Source organism: Spodoptera frugiperda, chromosome 17 (genome assembly GCF_023101765.2).
Source record: "Spodoptera frugiperda isolate SF20-4 chromosome 17, AGI-APGP_CSIRO_Sfru_2.0, whole genome shotgun sequence".
Lineage (NCBI taxonomy): Eukaryota > Metazoa > Arthropoda > Insecta > Lepidoptera > Noctuidae > Spodoptera > Spodoptera frugiperda.
Window position 1 is genome coordinate 3,463,119 of NC_064228.1, and position 20,316 is coordinate 3,483,434.

Here is a 20,316-nt window from a genome sequence, read left to right on the forward strand (position 1 = left end):
TCTAGTTTGTTTTTTTTTTCTAAATTGATGAGAGAAATGATTTTGTTACGGCTGTCGAATCTACGTATTAGGTTTATTAATGCTTTTAACGGCAAACTGATTTTAAACATAGACTTATAAATGGTAAAAGGAATTTAAAATCTTAACACGCTTCTTAATAATTTATTTGTAGATAGGTAACAGGCAAACGTGTGATATTGTGATGGTTATTACTTCCTGGGAGCGAGGGTTCGTTCCGTTGGCGCTGTTCTTGTTGGTCGCTACTGATTGTTTTATTAAAATTAAATTTTACAGGAGTTGCATCAACATCTACGTTTCTTTTATTTTCATCTTGTATAACTATTAATAACTGTTTTCTACTAACATTAGAATAAGAGAAATTATTAACACATTTGTATGGATCTCTGGTTTGAAATAAAGTATTTATTACTTTTAAGATATTCTTTTTGCTCGAAATAATAATAATTTTGGTAATTACATGAAGTTCACAGACCTAAACCAAGTGAACTTCATGGGTTATTTGTTCGGTGGTTTATAACAACAACACAACGTCACGCCTTTTATCCCCGAAGAGGTAGGCAGAGGTGCACATTACGACTCGTAATGCCGCTGTACAATGTACATCCACTTTTCACCATTTGTGTTATAAGTCCCATGTAATAGGAGGTGACCCTATTGCCATATACTGGACATATTCGGTGGTTTCTTCTTACAAAAAAAATTAAAACGGTTGTAAAGTTACTAAAGTTAAAATATTTGGTAGATTTAACAAATAATAAAGAGGAGTACCTTACTGCAAATAATTGGTATTCAGTTGACACAATATCTTGGGATTTAAATAATGTTCCCAAGCGGATTGGCGGTGTCAAGGTGGCGACATTATCCCATTACTATGCCAACCGATGCTCTGCCGATCTCGATGAGAAAGTTCGTGTTACATATGTGTCCTTGTAATTTCTCCTCAAGTTATCCATTTAGTTTTATATCTTACTTAATTAATCATTATTCATGCAAAATTTTGTGGATTTATAAGTTTTAAAACAGACATGGTCACTAACAATAACATTAGAACTTAAGACGGAATATTTACCATGTTTATTTCTTATGATTATGACGCCTGTATACAGTGCCGAAATATCAGAAACTCATGAACAGAAATAAACATGGTAAATATCCCGTCTTAAGTTCTAATGTTAGTTTGTGCATTTGTTTGTTTGTTACTCAATCACGTGAAAACGGGTAAAAGGATCGCGGTGTAATTTGGAACAGGGGTGGTGGTGGTCTTGTATAACACATGGCCACTTTTTATGCTACGGGAACGCGGGCGGAGCCGCTGGTAGAAGCTAGTCCGGCCATAAAACATAAATATGTAGCTTTATGACCAGACTCAATAAATTGTTGATAGATTTGGCTACTAGTGGCCAATTACAATAAAATTGTGGGTTTGCTTACTAGAATTTTGACTTAAGCTCTATACAAAATATGTAGTAATAAAACGCAGATAGATACCTTCACATTATTAAAACTGACTGACTGACTGGTGGTTAAAATGTCCCTCTGATCAGTAATTTGGTCAGAGGTCAAATGATAACTCGCTTGTAATTCGTCTTGCTATCGATTATTGCTATTTATCAATCGATTTCAAGTCTATTACTCAATCGATTTCAAGTGCCACCCAAGAGGAAATTTTGGTTTGCGTAAAAAGAAAAGAATGGTTTGATTTTTACAACTCCAAGTTGATTGAATAAACATGGATAGAAAATCCGATAGGCATGATCACCTCGCCTGCTCGGAGGATCCTCCTTTTCTTAGGGAACTTTACTCTCTGTTCCCTAAATGCTAATGAAAGGACCATGCCCATATTAGTATGGAGCTAAAAGTCAGCACTGTCATGCGATGCCCAAATTGCAGCCCTATGTCATATGATAGCCTTTTAATAGTATTTTTATAATATCTAGATTTTATGTCATTTAAAGCACCGATTCACAAGTAATTCTATATTAAACATGATAACTTACTACTGATATTTTATATGCATTGTATCGTTTACGGACAGCAATGCTATTAGTTTTTTATTAGGAACTTCATGATCATCACTTATATTTAAGTATAAAAGGACACTGATCTGGCCTACGTCTACCTACTAGTCTTGTTTCCATAGTATAGTGTCAATATAAATGTGAAAACGATTAGGTTCGATGCAAAACTTGTACTCGAGTAAACAGAACTCAATATGGAAAGAGACTAATGACTTACAACAAATGAGTATTTTTGATGAGATTATAAAAGCATATTGTGATAAAATAGAACGGGTTGTATTAAACTATATTTTTATATTTGACATCAATTAACTGCTTGACTTAAAGGCAAATAAAAATACCAACATTTGTATTAGGTAGGTAATGTCTGATCTGTAAGCATTTACAATAATTATTTTATTAACAGATCTAATACTTAGGTTGTTTCAATTAAATGGGGTAAAATAATGTTCTCTGACTGATAAAATACTGATCTATTGCTGCATTCAAGGTTTGTGGCGATTGAGTACAAGTTTCGAATAAAATAAAAAAGCAGTATAAGTGTTAAATGTTTTATTCTTCAATTACAAGTAATATATTGTCTAAGAATGATGCTGGCGGCGATATATTGTCTTGGTGTCTAGCCCAACCCAAATACCATATTATGGCCATAACGTGGCAACAGCATCCCACTGTTCTGTTACCCACGAGACAGTTGCAACAGTAACCTAATATTGCATGTAAGCAATTACTACTCGAGGGCTGAGTGTCAATTAAAATATACGTAAAATATTTACGCCGACCAACATGGCGCGACTGGATTCGACCCCTTAATAAATAAGGTCTATTTCCTCCAACGGCCGCAACCATTTCTTCAGAGTGTTCCAGCTCAGGACATATTTCAATTTCATACAAGCCATTTTGTCGAACATGTTCGCCATAATATGATCGTGCTTGTTTTACCTGATATGGGCCCAATGCGAAAATAATCAATTCTGAGTAACTAAATACGGGAAATATATTTAATTGAGGAAACCTGCCGTCTATGCGTCTAAACATAACCGATCGCCTGTTTAAATTATAATTTGTTACAAATTCTGCTAAGTAATTAGGAGTATGTTGATACCTCAAGGCTCTTTCTATAATAAGAGAAGCATCTGGCCGATCTTGAAGCGTGGGGTGAAATCTGTTAATTAATGAAGCTGCAATTTTAAAATCACTCATTAAATGTGCATGAGCTCTATTAAAAAAATCCTGGCGAAATAATTTAAAGTCCCTTTTAAATCGTCCGTTGACTACTTCCACTACCCATCGACATAATGTCACTAATCGACTTTTGTTTGCCTGAATAGTTGTTAGTTGTCGTTCTCCCTCATTTAACGACTCAGGCTTCTGCACATTATAATTACAGGCCTCCAACAGTGGGATCGCATCTCTGAATCCTCGGTCGAGTATAAATACATCTCCCTCTCTGTAAAATGATCGCATGGGTCCAGATTCATCAGTAAATAAATCTTTCATTATTTCTGCATCGGTTTGAGTGGCAGCATAAGGGCCGATCACATCAATAATGTGCCCGTCTGTACACACACAAAGAAATGGTTTAACGAGGTTCACATATTTGTGTAAACTATAAGTTTCCTTTTGATAGAAATAATTGGAACTCTTTTCAATATATATGTAAGTGCCATCACATATTGTGATTGCAGGTCTGGTTTGATCAGAGCCATTTAAATTGCCAAACAAAGCATTTGGAATACTCAGATTTCTTCTTATGACATCTTCTCTATTAAGATGCTGCAATCCAATATGTAATGGTACAAAATGTTCCATAAAACATATGTAAGCGTACAATGTTCATGTGCCTCTCCATAGTTGATCGAGGTATATTAAATAATGAAGACAATCTCTTGTTACTGTCCCCTGTCCTCATTTTAATTAAAAAGATAGCCAAAGCAGATTTTGGTGATGGTACCTGATTAGCTAAAGGTAACTCATTAAATAAAATAATGAATTCAGACACTTCCAGTCCAGTCCAATAATGGCATATGTGGTTGGGCATTTCTTCAACACATTCAAAATTAAATGTGACAGTTTTTTGTTTTGCCATATTAACTAAATCTTCTATTTGATTTATACTAAAACTTGATATTGAAGATGATTGTTCTGGTAATTCACGCCAAGTATTAGAATACAAATGGTGATGGCAAACACGTGAATACCGGGGCACATAATAGTTGTAATCTACAATTAACATATTTTTAATAAATGTTGGTATTAAATGCATAGGTACATAACCGCAGTCGGAATAAATGCAGTGTCTTGATGTACTAGCAGCTCTTGTAATGAGGTAAATTGACCATTCCAACTGATCTCTGGCCCAGCTGAGAGGCAGAAGCAGGTGCAGGTGCCGGGACAGGGGCAGGTGCCGGAGCAGGGGCAGGTGCTGGAGCAGGAGCAGGTACAGGTGGCAATTGTGGTATAGCCATTTCTCGTTGAGAATCTTGTTCAAATTGTCGGCTAGCTCGCCGCCAACAATTATGACAAACAGCATAGCTATCTCTTCCATTCTGAAAATATTTATGATTGTTAAAAATAAAGCAGTGTTAAAAAATATAAAATACACAATCTCTTGATTTACTAAGTTGAATAAACAATATAATGCAAATTAAGAGAGCTCTGACATTTATCATACTTGAATATATTAAAAAAATGCATAAAATGATTGTCATTGTAAAAACTATTACCACTGATATAGTTATAAGGATTATTTTCCAAATTGTTATAATTATGTGTCATTACCATTAATCATATTCAATGTAAGTAGTACTTAATAGGTGTTTAAGGATTTAGATAAATACCTGTACTGATCTAATCCATGGAAAAAAATCATATAATGGTCCATTTTCTTCGAGAGAATGAAGTCTAGCTTCATTCAAAGAACAGCCACAGCCAGCACAGATATTAGTATGACCTAATATTCTAGGTGTGTTTACATCAGCATTTTGTAAGAATACATAACATGCATGACATATTACATCTTCCATAGGGAGCTGAAAACAAAACAGTCGGTGTTAGTAGGTCTCACATACCATAAGAAATGATTAACTAAGAAAACAAAAAAAATATTTTACACGTCCACGATAAGAGTTGAAGTTCGACTGTATTAAGTAATATATTTTTCTCGCAGTCAAGTTTCAAGTTATCGTGCATGCATACTCTATACAAGGTATAGTTTTGAAGTTGCACGATATTTCAGAAGGTAATTATGTTAGTTATTCTGAAAATCAGTTAAAATTAGAAAAATAAAATAACAAGTATTATAAAGTATTATTGATTTTTGACGAAGTATCGTATTTTTACATAATTATTTATGAGTTTTATTACAATCTTCTGATATATTGTAGTTTCAAAACTACACCGTGTATAACCGTCCTGCAGATTCTGAATGTATATAATAATGATACTTACATATTCAATTCTCAGCCAAATAGACAAGATAATTAGCAACTCTTGAGGCAAAGTTGTAACAACATGCCTCTGTATGCGTTGAACGCGTAACCCACAGTTCAAGCAACGCAACATTTTGTGTCACAAACGAAAAGTCCAAATCACAAAACACAACGAAGTCCGTATAAGAAAAGCCGAAGTCACTGAATAAAACGACACTATCAATATCCATAAAACGTAGCCGAAGTAGATTTTAAATTGAACGGAAAAGCACAATCGGAGTAAACGTAAACACAGCAGCAGACGCAGAGTGAATGAATGAATCAGTGTTGCCAGTCTTAAAAGATGTTAAAAAAAATAACGTTTCATATTTTTTACTAGTAAGATAATTTACATGCGGTTACTTATTATGAAGTTAATCTTACCGATAGTATCATTAATATACAAATAAAACAGCAACACTATAATACTAGTTTATCATTATTCAAAATAATTTGTAAAAACACAACGAGTGAATAAACCGGCCAAAAGACATGATTCCAGACCGTGATAAATGCAAAAAGCATGAATGAAACATTATTCTGTCAAAAGCCCCGATCGGTGGTCAACAAAAAGTCGTATTTTTTTTATTTTTTATCCAGTGCTTCTTAGGACTTAAAATTAACAATTTAATTCAAATTTTTATTTATTACCTCAATCTTATAATTTACTTTATCTGGGCGTTTCTGGGGCAAAAATGGGCATGGTTCTTAGTGCTTCGTGAAATTTATAATAACTTATCAGTTATCACTAACTCGATATCTATTAAATATATAGAATATAGAACATCGTTAGTTACACGAAATAAATCCGCAATGTCTCGGCCGTATCGATCGCATCTAGAGGTGCACCATGCGGAACTTCATTGTGTCGAGTCGAATTGTCGGGGCGCCACCCTAATTGGAGTTCAAGTTCAATGACATCGAGCAGCGCCCTCTAGGGTCGGGCGCGGGTAATTCGATTGTCATCGTCTTGTCATTATCGGGATTATAATGTCTCCATGCCCATTCAATAGCGATTTGTTGTGTGTTGATTTGAGAAATTGGATGTTTTATGAAGTTACGTAGATCCTTTTAGAAAGGTGATAATGAAATTATAGGGAGTAAAAGTTCACTTTTCGGTCTATAGAGGAAGCCAGCAAATCTTATATACATTTCTATATATAAAAAATCAATTGCTGTTCGTTAGTCTCGCCAAAACTCGAGAACGGCTGGACCGATTTGGCAAATTTTGGTCTTGAATTATTTTTGGAAGTCCAGGGTAGGTTCAATAGGTGAGAAATAATGTTTGAGGCGGTACGAAGTTCGCTGGGACATCTAGTGTATAATATAAACATCGTAAAAATCATAAAGCCATAATAAAGTCATAGATATTAACAAATCACTAAATACAAACACATTTTAAATCAAGGAAACGGCTCTATTCAGTCTTATGTTTAAAACAAAATGGCCCTATGTAAAGGTATTTTGTCCAAGAAACAATTGTTTTAGTTACGGTATTATTTTCAAGGTTTTCTGGGCCAAGGTATATAGCCTTGAAGATATGCTAATCGGGGTATAAGCAGCATTGTATGGGTTACTGATGAATGTTAAATTATCATAGCTGTTTGACGTGGTTTGAACTTAGTACCAGTACTCTTAGTACGAGGTTGTTTAATGTTTAACGAAAGTGCATTCGGCACTCTGATTGGTTGGTTTATTCGCACCGGCCAATCAGAGCGCCGAACGCGCTCTCGTTTCGTTTTTGTTCAACGTAAAGCAAACTCGTACTAAGTGTACAGGTTGGGTGGTTATTCGTTTCGGTAAGTAAGTGTGTACTAGTAGAGCAACTTTTGGGTGAAAACATAATTGTTGTTAGAGTACAATTTTAGATTTCATGGTCCATTTGTCGTTGCTGTTTGCTATGCTTGATTATACGATACAACCTTCAAAAACAAAAAAGAAGGTAGGACTTAAGCGTGTCGTGGTATTCGGTTACTTTTCCACCAGATACGTACTATGTAACTTTGCTGCAAAGATGTAATAGCAAAGCTGTGCAACTATGTGACCATTTCCATTGATACTAAGCTGTGTAGCTCTACGAGGAAGATACGTAGCTCGAGTATGCAATATATTGATAGTAGGGAAATCATTCATAGTACATATCCATAGCACGCATCCATAGCACGCATCTTTCCATATAAAAAAATATAGCTTAGCTGAATCCGTTTCCACCAGTGCTAAGCTATGTGTACCAATAAATATGATTGGTGGAAGCCAAACGCATCCACAGCAACGTAGCATAGCAGATGTTTGGTGGAAAAGCATGCCACCCATACTCCTGGTGTCCCTGAGCGCTGATCGCTTATCATCAGGTGAGCAGTCTGCTAGTTTGCCCTATTCCATAATAAAATATATCACTGCTAGACATAAGTCTTCCGTTTCTCGAATAAAGCTAAATTTACAGTTTTTCGCGTCTGCGATTGCGCTGCTGTAGTGATTATCAAATATCAATTCTCAAAATATCCGTGGGAGCTGTAACAGTGGGTTATATGAGCGGCACATCACGTAAACTCACGTTACTAGTATAACAGATACATTATTCAATGCCTATTACATTGCCGACCACCATTGCTATTCCACGATTCTTATTTCCCTGTACACTGCGGGACATGAAAGTGTTCAACGCTCTGTTTAGTTTTAATTTTAAAAAAGCGTAAATAGGTAATGCATTTTTTTGTGATTTTTACATAAGTATTACAAAACATATTTTTTTTGTTTTATAATTATACACAGAAACTAATGTTAAATTGCGTTAAAAATGCTTTGACTTTGAATTTGATCATCAATGGATATTTTTTTAAACAATATTGCCGTAGGCGGACTACCTAGCGGGTTTACCGGGGTTTCAGCTCGAAAAGCAGGAGTAGGAACGGTTCTTAGTCAGTTAGAGTCTGACACTCCTTCTCGCCTTGCCCAAGGCGGGAGAAGTCATTGGCTGATCTAATAAATATTAAGGTTTATTCCTGAGTCGCGGTAGCGTTAACACACATTATAATGTCACATACACACTACACGGATCACACCCAAGTCCCATTTATCTACTTTTAGTTTGTAGGTCTAATATCTTCGAAAACCTAACTATCTCTGAATATAAATGAGTCCCACTAAATCCTCTTGTCTAATTAAGCTAGTGTGGGCGTTGTTCATTGACTCTCGGTCGATATTCATTCCAATTTCCAGTAATGTGCTGTTGTCGACCGCTGTCCATTTGTAATCGTACAATATGAGAGATATTTCACTTTTATTACGTTCTTTTTGTATTTATTCAAAGAGATTAGTTAGTAGATAAGAGTATACGAAACTTTGTACAGTATTTGTCGTTTTTTACTTTATAAGAAACAACACAATCACTGTATACCCAGTATAAAACAAAATCGCTTTTCGCCGTCTGTGTGTCTGTAATGCCATGCTGTAATCTTTAAAATTACGCAACATATTTTTTTATAGATTGAGTAATTCAAGAAGAATTTCCTAGGTCAAAAATACATTATTTTGACTTTTCAATACAATACAATACCGCAAAATAACCATTAGTCCGGTCAATTTAGACCTGAAAACAGTAATGAAAGAACAAAAATTCCAACAGAGCAGAATTTTGGTACAGACCTTTATTTTACTATAAAGATTAAAAATTTAAAAGTCCCCATCGATCCCATATGTGCTTCAAAAGTTATTCGAGGTCAAAGTTCAACATTTTAGGTTTTTTGAGTTTTTCTCAAAAAAATACCTCAGACCAAATTTGTAGATCTCAAAATTCTCTACAAAATGGTCCTTATAAGTAGAAAAACTTATAAGTATTACCGTTTCTAAGATAGATTCGTGTGTCCCCACACACATTTTTCCACTTTGGAAGCGTCTAACTTTCAAACGATTGATTTTGACGAAAAGTGGTTTTAGAAACCTTAATGTCTTTTTTAAAGAGAAGAGAAGTTGTATACTTTGTTGTTACAGTTACGATAGTTTACAATGTTGATTAATTAATACTTTGTATCACTTAATTACTTATATTTCATCAATTACAAATTGTAAATGATGAAGATCGCTTTGTTTTGGAATACAAGCACTGGCATTCAAACGTAGAATTCCGATAATATTGAGCTAATTTTATAAATAAAATCTCGAGTGTATTTTAGACATTATTTTACCAATTAATGTCTGTATATGAGATACAATAGAAAACAAACTTAATTAATTAACATAGTTCTACATATAATTCAAGTACAAGTACATACATAGTATGGCGCGGCCAATTTCCGTGGCCCCCAGTGTACACAATGATTATTTCATAAAGCCTCGTGTTATGAATGAAAATGCCCTCTGTTAATACTAACGGAGATTTTACGATCTTCTTAACGTTCTCAAGATGTTTATTTTAGAATATTCTTTCTATTCCTTATGTATTAGAAAATACAGTTTTTACTTCGATCGTGGATTTTTTGCAAATGTTCGACAAATTATTTAATTGCAATTTGTTAAGATGATTATCAATTTACTAACTTCTGTCAACGACTTTGTCTGCGTTCCCGTGGGATAAAAAGTCCTATCCTATCACCCAAGTCAGCTCATACCCAGTCTGTATACCAAATTTCATCAAAATCCGTTCAGTAGTTTCAGCGTGATTGATGGGCAAACATACAAACAAGATAAGCAGGACCTGTCACATGGTATGCGTTGACAGAAAGTAAGTAAAGGATAAAATATGGATAGTTAAAAGAGTTTATGATAAGGGTCTTTTCAAGGTCAGTGTGAATAGCTACCTACCTTATAAGACTGTGTGCTCCATCTTTGGCCATATCTTCGCTTCGCCGGTCCAGCAGAAAGGAACGGCGAAGGTTGGTGGCCAAACGCAGACTTATGAAAGCAAAAAAATAAAGATGTCGTTTGATGAGGAACTCGACTTGTGAGTAAGCCGATAACATAATAATTAATTTAATATGTCAAACGAAAGTTATAGGTGATAAAATTAGGTCTATAACAATTTTTACGCCAGACAGCTTCTTTTATTTTTAGCGTATGATCTTGTTCACAATGGAAAAGGAAATTACTGGTTAGGCTCATTTCCTTGCGTAGTTTAGTATGGACCTAATTTTGTGCCATTCACAGCCACACCTGTGTGTTGAGATTAGAGGGAAATATCAGAGAGAAAAGTTCATTTTATATTCAAGAGTGGAAGAGCCATGCTTCGGCATGAATCGGCCGGCTCGAATGGAGTAATACCACGACTTCATAGAAAACCGACGTGAAACAACGGTTTCGTTGTGTGTGTGAGGTTACCCGATTATCCACTTCCCAATCTTCCCAATCCCCGATTCCTCAACGACCCTTGAGTTCCTGACCCCTAAAGGGCAGACAACGCCCTTTTAGCGCCTCTTGTGTTTCGGGTGTCCATATGCAGCGGCGATTGCTTACCATCAGGTGATCATTTACCAGCTTATACCATAAATAAATCTAACTAAATAGCTACTATTATAATGTAATTAGAACATAACAAACGTATAGATTAGTCACCGGTGCGTGCTGTATCTCCGACAAAATACACGAGGCTTACAGATATGCATAACAGCGTGACAGTAGAACAGTAGAACTAAGCGCGCGACGCCATGTTTGCATAGCTCCGTGCTTTGACAAACCATTAGACGACATAGTTTTGTCTACTAAATACGTATTAGACAAGGCTGTGTAAATATAAACATATTAGCTTCTCCCAGCAGCTTCGCGTACCTTTTTTCTACGGGATAAATGATATTCCAAATATGTTATTCCAGACTAAAATCTATTTCTGTACCCAAATTTCATACAAATATTTGATTCAATTTGAAAGTAACGTGAAACGAGTTGCAGAATGAAAATAATATTTATTTAGATTTTCTACAAGTCGTCCTAAATGGGCCGAAGACATGTGGGACGAGGTGATGAATTACCCGAATGCCGACAAACAAGAAGCTAGCATCTTGATTTGTCAGGCACTCAGGCCCATTGGTATTGGGGGTTGTTTGGTTTTTGCAAAATATATAGGTACGTCAGTTACTGACATCATACATATGGCGTCTAGAATTGCGCTCTGTATGTGGTAGACTCAACCACTATTATTTACATTCATAACATAACATAATTGGTGAAAAGTAGCTGTTACACTATTACAACTCCTTTTTATCAAGGCATAATGTTATGTTATATGTGTAAATACTACATAACAGTTATACCTACAGTTTACAGTCGTTCGTTATGTAAGGCGGACTGTGACAACAATGCAATGTTTTATGTCAAGGGCGAGAGTTTACAACGAATCGAACAATCACTGTTCACTGCACTCTGTTCACAAATAAAACAATTTCGTATATTAACTTAACTCTTTTGTTAATATCTGGTTAGTAACAAGAATTTAACAAATTGTAAGGTGTTAGCGGCTGCTAGCGGCTTCCTTTGCGTTCCCGTGGGGTAAACAGCCTATCCTACCTAAGTCAGCTCATACCCTGTCTGTGTACCAAATTTCATCAAAATCCGATCAGTAGTTTTAGCGTGATTGACGGACAAACATCCAAATAAACAAGCTTTCACATTTATAATATTAGTGTGATCTTTAAACAACAGTATCTTAAAACGCATTTAAAATTCCTCTTTTCTTTTTTCCTCCCTATTTCATTAAATAAATAAAAAATTAAAAAAATTAAAATACCCGACTGCATAAAAAACACTTTAAATAAAAACTGAAAAGTAAAAAACAAGCGTTAGTCTAAAAGTGTAGATAGCAATGCTATTACCACAAAATTAAATAATTTCATAATCAATACACAAAAAATAATAATCTTATGCGAAACATAATTGAGTGTAACAGTCGGGACCCATTAAATAAACTAGACTAAAATCATTCAATATGGGTCCCGACAGTTGCACTCAATTATGTTTCGCATAAGATTATTATTTTTTGTGTATTGATTATGAAATTATTTAATTTTGTGGTAATAGCATTGCTATCTACACTTTTAGACTAAGCTTGTTTTTTACTTTTCAGTTTTTATTTAAAGTGTTTTTTATGCAGTCGGGTATTTTAATTTTTTTAATTTATTTATTTTTATTTAACACTTTTTAGTTAGTTATAATACGGCTATGTGTTTCTCAAGATTTCACCCGCGACACGAAACGACAGTTCAGAAACCGCTAGTCAATCGCGTCGCGTAGTACCTATACGAGTATTTAGTTTGGATAATAAAGAACCTAATTGCACATAGTATTTTTTCTATATGTCAGTGATATACCATTTTGGAATCCTCATGATGAGCTCTTTAATTTGATACCCATATTGTAGCAAATAAAAAAAATTTTTTTTTTTTACTTCTATCTAGGGCGCCTCACGGCCGCCATGTTGGTTTTTGTTTTACGTCACATATCTAAAAACACTTGGGTAATTAAGACGAATCCAACGATGCCCTGATTGTCGAAATCCATCAAGCCGTTTCGAAGAAATGAGGTAATAAAGAATATTAGGCTCATACATACAAGATACGCGCGAAAAACATAACCCTTCCTTGGCAGTCGGGTAAAAAGTTATGGATAATCCTGGATAGTCTTACATACGTTACTTTTTATTGAATAATTGACAGCTGAAATTCGACATGTAGGTTCCTTAGGGTGTAAAGGGGGAACATTTTATGAAAATTGATGTAAAGTCAGTCAGGGTTCAAATAACTGTCATCCTACCATCAATTAGTAGTTTCCTCAGACAAACATAATTTATTTTGACTTTTCAATAGAATAAAATATTAAAAAATAATCGCACTTTCATTCATAGATAAAAGTTCAATTTTACTTAATTTTTGATTTTTTCTAAAAATAAATCTGTTATTTGATGTAAAAATTTGATGACAATATTGTTTTTGACGGTTCGAAAAAAGTATTGAACTTGACTTTGATTAAATTTGACCAATAGGAAACAAGCCTATTGTCAATGCCAGTTAGTAGAGGTTATTTATTGTTTATTAGTTTAATTTATGGTTAGATTAAACATAGATAGTGGAGGTATTGCTCGTGTACGTGTTACAACACTGACGTCATTGTATGAGTAATCGATCAAATATTGATATTTGCTTTAGGTACTACTATGAAGGACTCTGCATCGATCTGAAGGGAAATGCTTTATAATACTATGCAGTAAGATAATTATGTGTAGGTATTGATTTAAAACAATCTTCTATAATTTAGCTTTAGAGCAAATCTTCGATGTTCTAACTAATTTCTACAAATACGCAAAAACGTGCGAAAATCTTTATAATTTTCTTCGAGAAAATGCCTGAAGTTTCTGTGTGTAGTCAGTTCACACTGACTTCAAACACTTTTTATTTCATTTTCCAAAGTGTAGATTCCTATGGAGAAGAACGAGCAAGAAACTGCATAGATTACTCTTTTTTCAATCAGGTTTGGTTTTGGTCAGGTCTTGATTACGTACCTATTACGTCTTTCAAAACGTCAATTATTTTACTTACTTACAATTACTACTACTGACAGGATTAACCAGAAGAAATTACCGCCTCGAGGTACACGTCCACAGGCCCGCATCGTACGCATCGCACGCACTGCACGCAACGGATTTTAGTTTGTCTTGTATAGAAACTCATACAACTGCGTCCACTGATCCGCATCGTACGGACCGCATCATCGGCAATGCCTACATGCGATGCGTACTGATGACGTCATACGGAATGCGTACGATGCGTGCGATGCGTACGATGTGGGCCTGTGGACGCTTACCTTTGCAGAACTATCATCATTATTAATTTCGTCCAGCTAAAATCTGTAACTAAAACTCCGCCACAAAAATGAGTGTGTCTATAATCATGGCATTAATTCTTTGTTTTTCTTGTTCGCAGGTAATTACCAGAGCGGTCTGATAACGTGATAATGATAAGTACATGCACACAAGGATGAGTAACGCAAACTCAGTGAACGATGTTGCAACTATACTCTTGGAATTGGGTCTTGTTGAGTAGATATTGGAATATTTAACGCCATTTTGTTTTGGTATTCATTTTATTAAAATGTTTTTTTTATGGAATAAGCCGGTAAACGAGCAGACGGATCACCTGATGGTAAGCCATCGCCTCCGCCCATGGACACTTGAAACACCAGAGGCGTTACAAGTGGGTTTCCCAATCTTTCCAATCCCTGATTCTCCAACAACCCTTAAATTCCTAACCCCCAAAAGGCCGGTAACGCACCTGTAACGCCTCTGGTGTTTCGGGTGATTGCTTACCATCAGGTGATCCGTCTGCTCGTTTACCGGCTTATACCGTAAAACAAGTCACTGTAAACCTTACCTACAGAGGTCTCTGAGATCTGAAGGACACTAGATCTTCCACTCATAGTAAAAAACAAACCACATTTAATGTAAAAATACAGTCAAAACACTAACTATATGTATGACATACTCGTTGTACACAAGTAATGTCGTTCACCAATAAACGAGTTTAATCAGTTTTTATAAACTTTTACCTTCACTTGAATGTCACTGGTGAAATTGTGTGTCAAACTGGCTCCCTGCAACTGTTTACTGTTGTGTCGTGATTACCAGCTGGTTATTTTGGCTGCCTGTCAGTCTACTGATCAATCTGCGTTGGTGGGGGTTGATTTAATTAGTTGATAAGTGATTTGAGAAAACTGCGCCTATTTTGGAGGGGAGAAGATCATCATTAAATGAGTCCTCCTGCTCTGGGTGGGACGAGAGGAGGGTATAAGGCCAGACTAAAAACCACCCTGTTCCTACTTCTACTTCGAGCTGGAGCTTCGGTAACTCTTTTAAGGTGAACAAATCCGATAAACTTTAACCGACTTCCTAAAACAGGTGGTTCTCAATTGGGCGGGTATGTTTTTTTTTGAATTATTTATTATTGTCTGCCTCGGGTGGTAGGCTTTGGTTAAGTGGTCGCAAATGCGGCGGCTAGGGGTCTCGGGGATTTTCGGTTTTTCGAAAATTTCTCAATAGGAGTATCGAATCTGAAATTCTGCCCAGTATATGGCAATAGGCTCATCCCCTATTACATGGGACTTAAAACACAAATGGTGAAAAATGGGTGTACTTTGTACAGTGGCATTACGTGCCGTAATGTACACCTTTGCCTACCATTTCGGGGATAAAAAGCATAACGTTTTAATTCAATGTGTATATTTTTATTGAATTTAAATTCGTTGCTCTGATAACTAACCACAACCAGACTTATTATTTTACTAAAAAACAAGAGACAATAGTTGAAAAAGTAACCAAACAGCGTACTATCGTGTTACCCATACAGTCTACACAAAAGTGTTGCCATTGTACTGCAACTGCTGCAAGCGACATATTATGCTTCCGCGTCTTTGTGACCGGCTTTCTGCTGTCGAGCATTTTAAATAGGGTTGCCAGCTAAAAAAATAAAATAGGTAACTGTCATAATTTTGACAGATTATGTTTAAATAGTGATCGCATTTCAATTGGTATTAATTTAAGGAAATGCAACCGAGGTACGATTTGCATTGCCATTTAAAATGAAAACGCCAATAATAAGAAAATTACTTTACCGCATGTGGAGGAATTACACTAAGCATTTTCGGAAGTCGAGTTGTGACTCAAAGAAACATAAACTAAAATGAACTGCAATAAGATAAAGACCGGCAACGCACCTGTGACTCCTTTGGTGCTCTATGGGCGGCGCTGATAGCTTACCATCAGGTGAACCGACAGCTTGTTATTCCATAAAAAAAAACTTTAAATGAATAGTCCAATAGTTTAAACGTAAGTAGGCACGGTACCTAGTTTAGCTTCATTCTCTTTAATATAAACATAGAATAAAATTCCAATAAAAAAATAGTTTGATACAAGCTTAATACCACGACTATCACTATAATGACCTAATTGATCAGTTTTAATGATGACAGTAACAAGATTGTGATTAAACAGAACCCGTGGATTGAACTGGTTTTTACAACAACCCACGCCTCCATGGGCGAGTGATGGTGATGTCCAGTTATGTAAGGCGCTGATTTCCCTTGTTCAACTTGGATATAGGACTTTAAAACATGATATCCAATTAATCAGTTAACTATGACAATAGGGTAGATGACTAATTTTTATTTTATAGTCCGTCTTGTAGATAATTTTAAAACTAATGTTTTAGTCTACACGTATTTTTTATTTTGTCACAGGAACAAATACTTTCGAAATTGTCGCGCTTTTAGGTGCATTTTAACCACTGCTTTACACACTTAAATACGAGGAAATACCTAGTAAAATGTTATACACACATTTGACCTCCTGTAATTGTTTAGTATCTGTAGTAAATTATTAGATAAGTACTTTATTTATATTTATAACTTAACACATTACCAAGCGGATTGGGTTAAAATGTTAAAGTTATTTCATACTTAGGCAGATTTTTCAATTAACTTTTCAAGAATAATGGCTAGATGTAAACGGCAGTAGGCCAATAAATTCCCTAGTTTCCTATAAAGTGTTTTAGGTGCTATAAACAACGAAAGGTTAAAGTCTAATAGAAAAAGCCTTTCAACCTCTATCAAACTTTATGGTATGGCTTTTGGCCAGCGATTTCACCTACGATCTCTATTTAAAGTAAAAAGATTTTCCTATTCTGTCTGCAAACTCGAAAGATTAGAATAGAATAGAACAGTACCTCTACCATGAGTTTGAAGCAATAGTATTTGTCGATAGTCGCTAGCGATGACGTAAATTTGTAAGGCAAATTTTAGTTCCACATTTGACCGGTAGAGGCGTTGTAAAATCGACTATCGACAAATAAATACTTTAAATTGCTTCAAACTCACGGTAGAGGTAAAGAATAATCACATAAAAACTTTACAGTGAAGAGTTTATAAAAAAATAAAACCTCTTTTCTCCGAACCTTCGCGCGTCCACTACAAATAATGGCGCCAAGTCGTAGGTACGTCGGTGCGTAAGAAAACGTGTTGGCAACATTTAATCCGTGTTGATTCCATTTTGTGATTTATGCTGGAACTTGTACCGACTTATATTGAGAGCAACACAAGCGCGCGCGGTGTAGAAATGCTTTGACACAAGTAGGTATAACGGGCACCAGTAGGTGCCGGTGAAAAACGTAGCATAGACGCCACATTACAGGCGTTGAACAGAAGTTTAACTATGTACAAAATAAAACTAACTTAGTAATAGTTTAGGAAAATTAAAAACAGCAACAACGTAGTTTTTCTTGCTAAACAGACAATGATTTCAATGCCAGATCAATTAATTTATTTTACCCGACTGGTTCAATAAGAATTAAACACGCATTTTTGAAGTGATTTGAGACTGATTATGGGATTTTGTCGTGTAGAAATTGCGGAGGAGTTTTAAAAATAATGAAAATGTCAACTGTGTATTTGTATAGTGTGTGCAACAGTGCATGCTCGAGACAAGATTAACAGAGTGATCCCTATATTTAAAATTACAAAAGTGTTTCTTAAGCCAAGAAAAAGCTGAGTACTACTACATTAGGCCTTTCTCTCAGTCGATGTATCACGTGATCCGAATGCAAAACAACTCACTGATCACATGGAAAGTAGTCTTTCATTTAAAGTGTGTGTGACTGCAGCTTGCAACTTTTTTATTTTTATGTTATTTTTGTAATGCATTTTACATAATAATAATAAAATAACTTGTATTGAGATTTTAATCGAATAATCATATTAATATCGACTTTCTCGTTGGTTGACTGACAATGATTGCTAAAGATTTGACATGTGCCTGGTTTGGATAAAGTATCGGCTCTTGGCTAGGAAATCAGTTTGGAGGTCATAGTCAGAAGCTACAGATCTGTTTATAACATCCAAAATTACTAATAGCATAACACAAAAATACCATCGTCTCCATAACGTAACTATATAATATTATAATACCTGTAAAACAGTCTGCACAGTTATTTGGTGTGCTTCTACGAAAACAAAGATGAAGAGCTACCTAGCAAGGTAGCAATAGTATCTCTACACTGATTGACATCTTTATTTTCTTACCTGCATATCATATTTACTGTACAGACTGTACATTTAAAACTCACTTCAACGCATGAAGTCACAGAACTGTCAAAACTGACCAACCAATCTTAACATAGCTAAACAAACCTGTAGACATAAAACTCTTAAACTGAAGTTGTTCATACATAAATCTGACAAAATAAAATATGAAGATTACAGCTTTACAAATGACGTGAAGCGTACAAGTACAACATGTGTCGCTCGCTTGTCGCCATAAACGCGCTTTCAACGAACAAAATCGTAAAGAACTTACTGAGAGTGTCTGTTGCTTACTACGCCCTGTAGGACAAGCCGTGCCGGTCCGCCCACAGTAACTCGGATTGAATGACTTTACTTGCCGCCGCGAAATGTTCTTTCATCGATAGAAACAATTATTTGATACTTTGATACACACATTCTTATGTAATTCTGGCTGTGATTTGTTTGTGAAAGTGTTTTTAAGCCTTGAAACAGTAGAAAATCGTAGTACTATAGGTTGTTAAAAAAGAACTTATGTTATAGCTCGTCAAGTTTCTTGTGTATAAAGAAATTCCGTTTCAACTGTATCAAATATGTAGAATAGCAAAGTAAAATCAAAATAATTTTATTTTTCACATGGATTTTCACACACATTTTCTCCATAACATAATACATGAAGTATTTCTAAACTAACATACAATAGTGTAACTACAGTTGATAGTAAACAAAGTACCCAAGTTATTAAAATCGCAGGGGTTTTACTGTTCTAGCGCCACCTAGTAGTTGTACCTTGTAATTTAATACCTGAATAAAATGTTACTCTTTCCATATACTCAAAGTTTAGAATACTTACATATAACGTCTAGTCTGAGCTTTCTATTATGCTGACAATTCGTCAAAGTCAATTATTATTGTCTAGACTTTGATGGTTCGATGAACGAGAATTTCTTTCTTACATGTGGAAGTGACTGATGCATTTAGACACACGGCAGTGTGTCCGCCAAGTTCGAGCAAAAAAAGCGACACACCGGCCGTGGGTTATATTACACGAACCATTTCGGGCCAAGTTCGACCCACCTATAACTCAAAATCTATTTTATCTACGCATATGAAATTTCTAGTATCTGTCGAGATCTACTTACTTATCTAAAATACAAAATTTCATTAATGTACCTATTGTAGGTCTTGAGATATTGACGTCAGAAAATCGCTATTTTTACTATACACTCACTGACTGACTCACTCACTCATCAAAAACCTAGACCACTTCCAATAGTCGTATTGACTTGAAATTTGGCATGGAGGTAGGTCTTTAGGTCAAGGTAAAGGAAAAAATCTGAAAATGGCCAAGTGTGAGTCGGTTTTAAAAATAATGAAGGTGTAAATTCATACCCCTAAGGAACTAAAACAAAAAAAAATCTATATCTTCCAATGGTCGTACCGACCTAAAATTCGTTACGAAGGTTTGTATTTAGTCAAAGTAAAGTAAAATAAGAAAAAAAGAAAAAAAACCTTACAAAAATAAATGAAATCCCACCCAAAACATAAATGTGAAAGGCTGCCAAGTTCGATAATATTGGAATGCTTCGCCTATAAAAGAAGTGAGATCTAAATAAGTACCAAGTTCCATACACAGACCTCAGTTAAAAATGATATAACTTGGCAAGTTTTAATAGAAAATTATATACTTGACTCATTGCGTTTAGTAGGTTTATAACAAAGTGTGTGAAAACTTGCCAACTTGTTATATCATTTTTAACTGAGGTCTGTGTATGGAACTT

General features: G+C 35.2%; 2 protein-coding genes across 2 annotated transcripts in view; one reads left to right on the forward strand and one right to left on the reverse strand.

The window, feature by feature from the left end:
- The window catches only part of LOC118276600 (uncharacterized), a 116,003-nt gene that overhangs the window by 14,184 nt on the left and 81,503 nt on the right, over window positions 1-20,316 (forward strand). The window lies entirely within an intron of this gene.
- Window positions 3,865-6,213, reverse strand: LOC126911638 (uncharacterized). The gene is made up of 3 exons (XM_050699806.1): window positions 5,490-6,213; window positions 4,880-5,071; window positions 3,865-4,588 (listed from the first exon to the last, which is right to left on the reverse strand). Exons 1-3 carry the CDS (start codon window positions 5,601-5,603, stop codon window positions 4,349-4,351), a joined length of 546 nt encoding a protein of 181 aa, XP_050555763.1. The 5' UTR covers window positions 5,604-6,213; the 3' UTR covers window positions 3,865-4,348.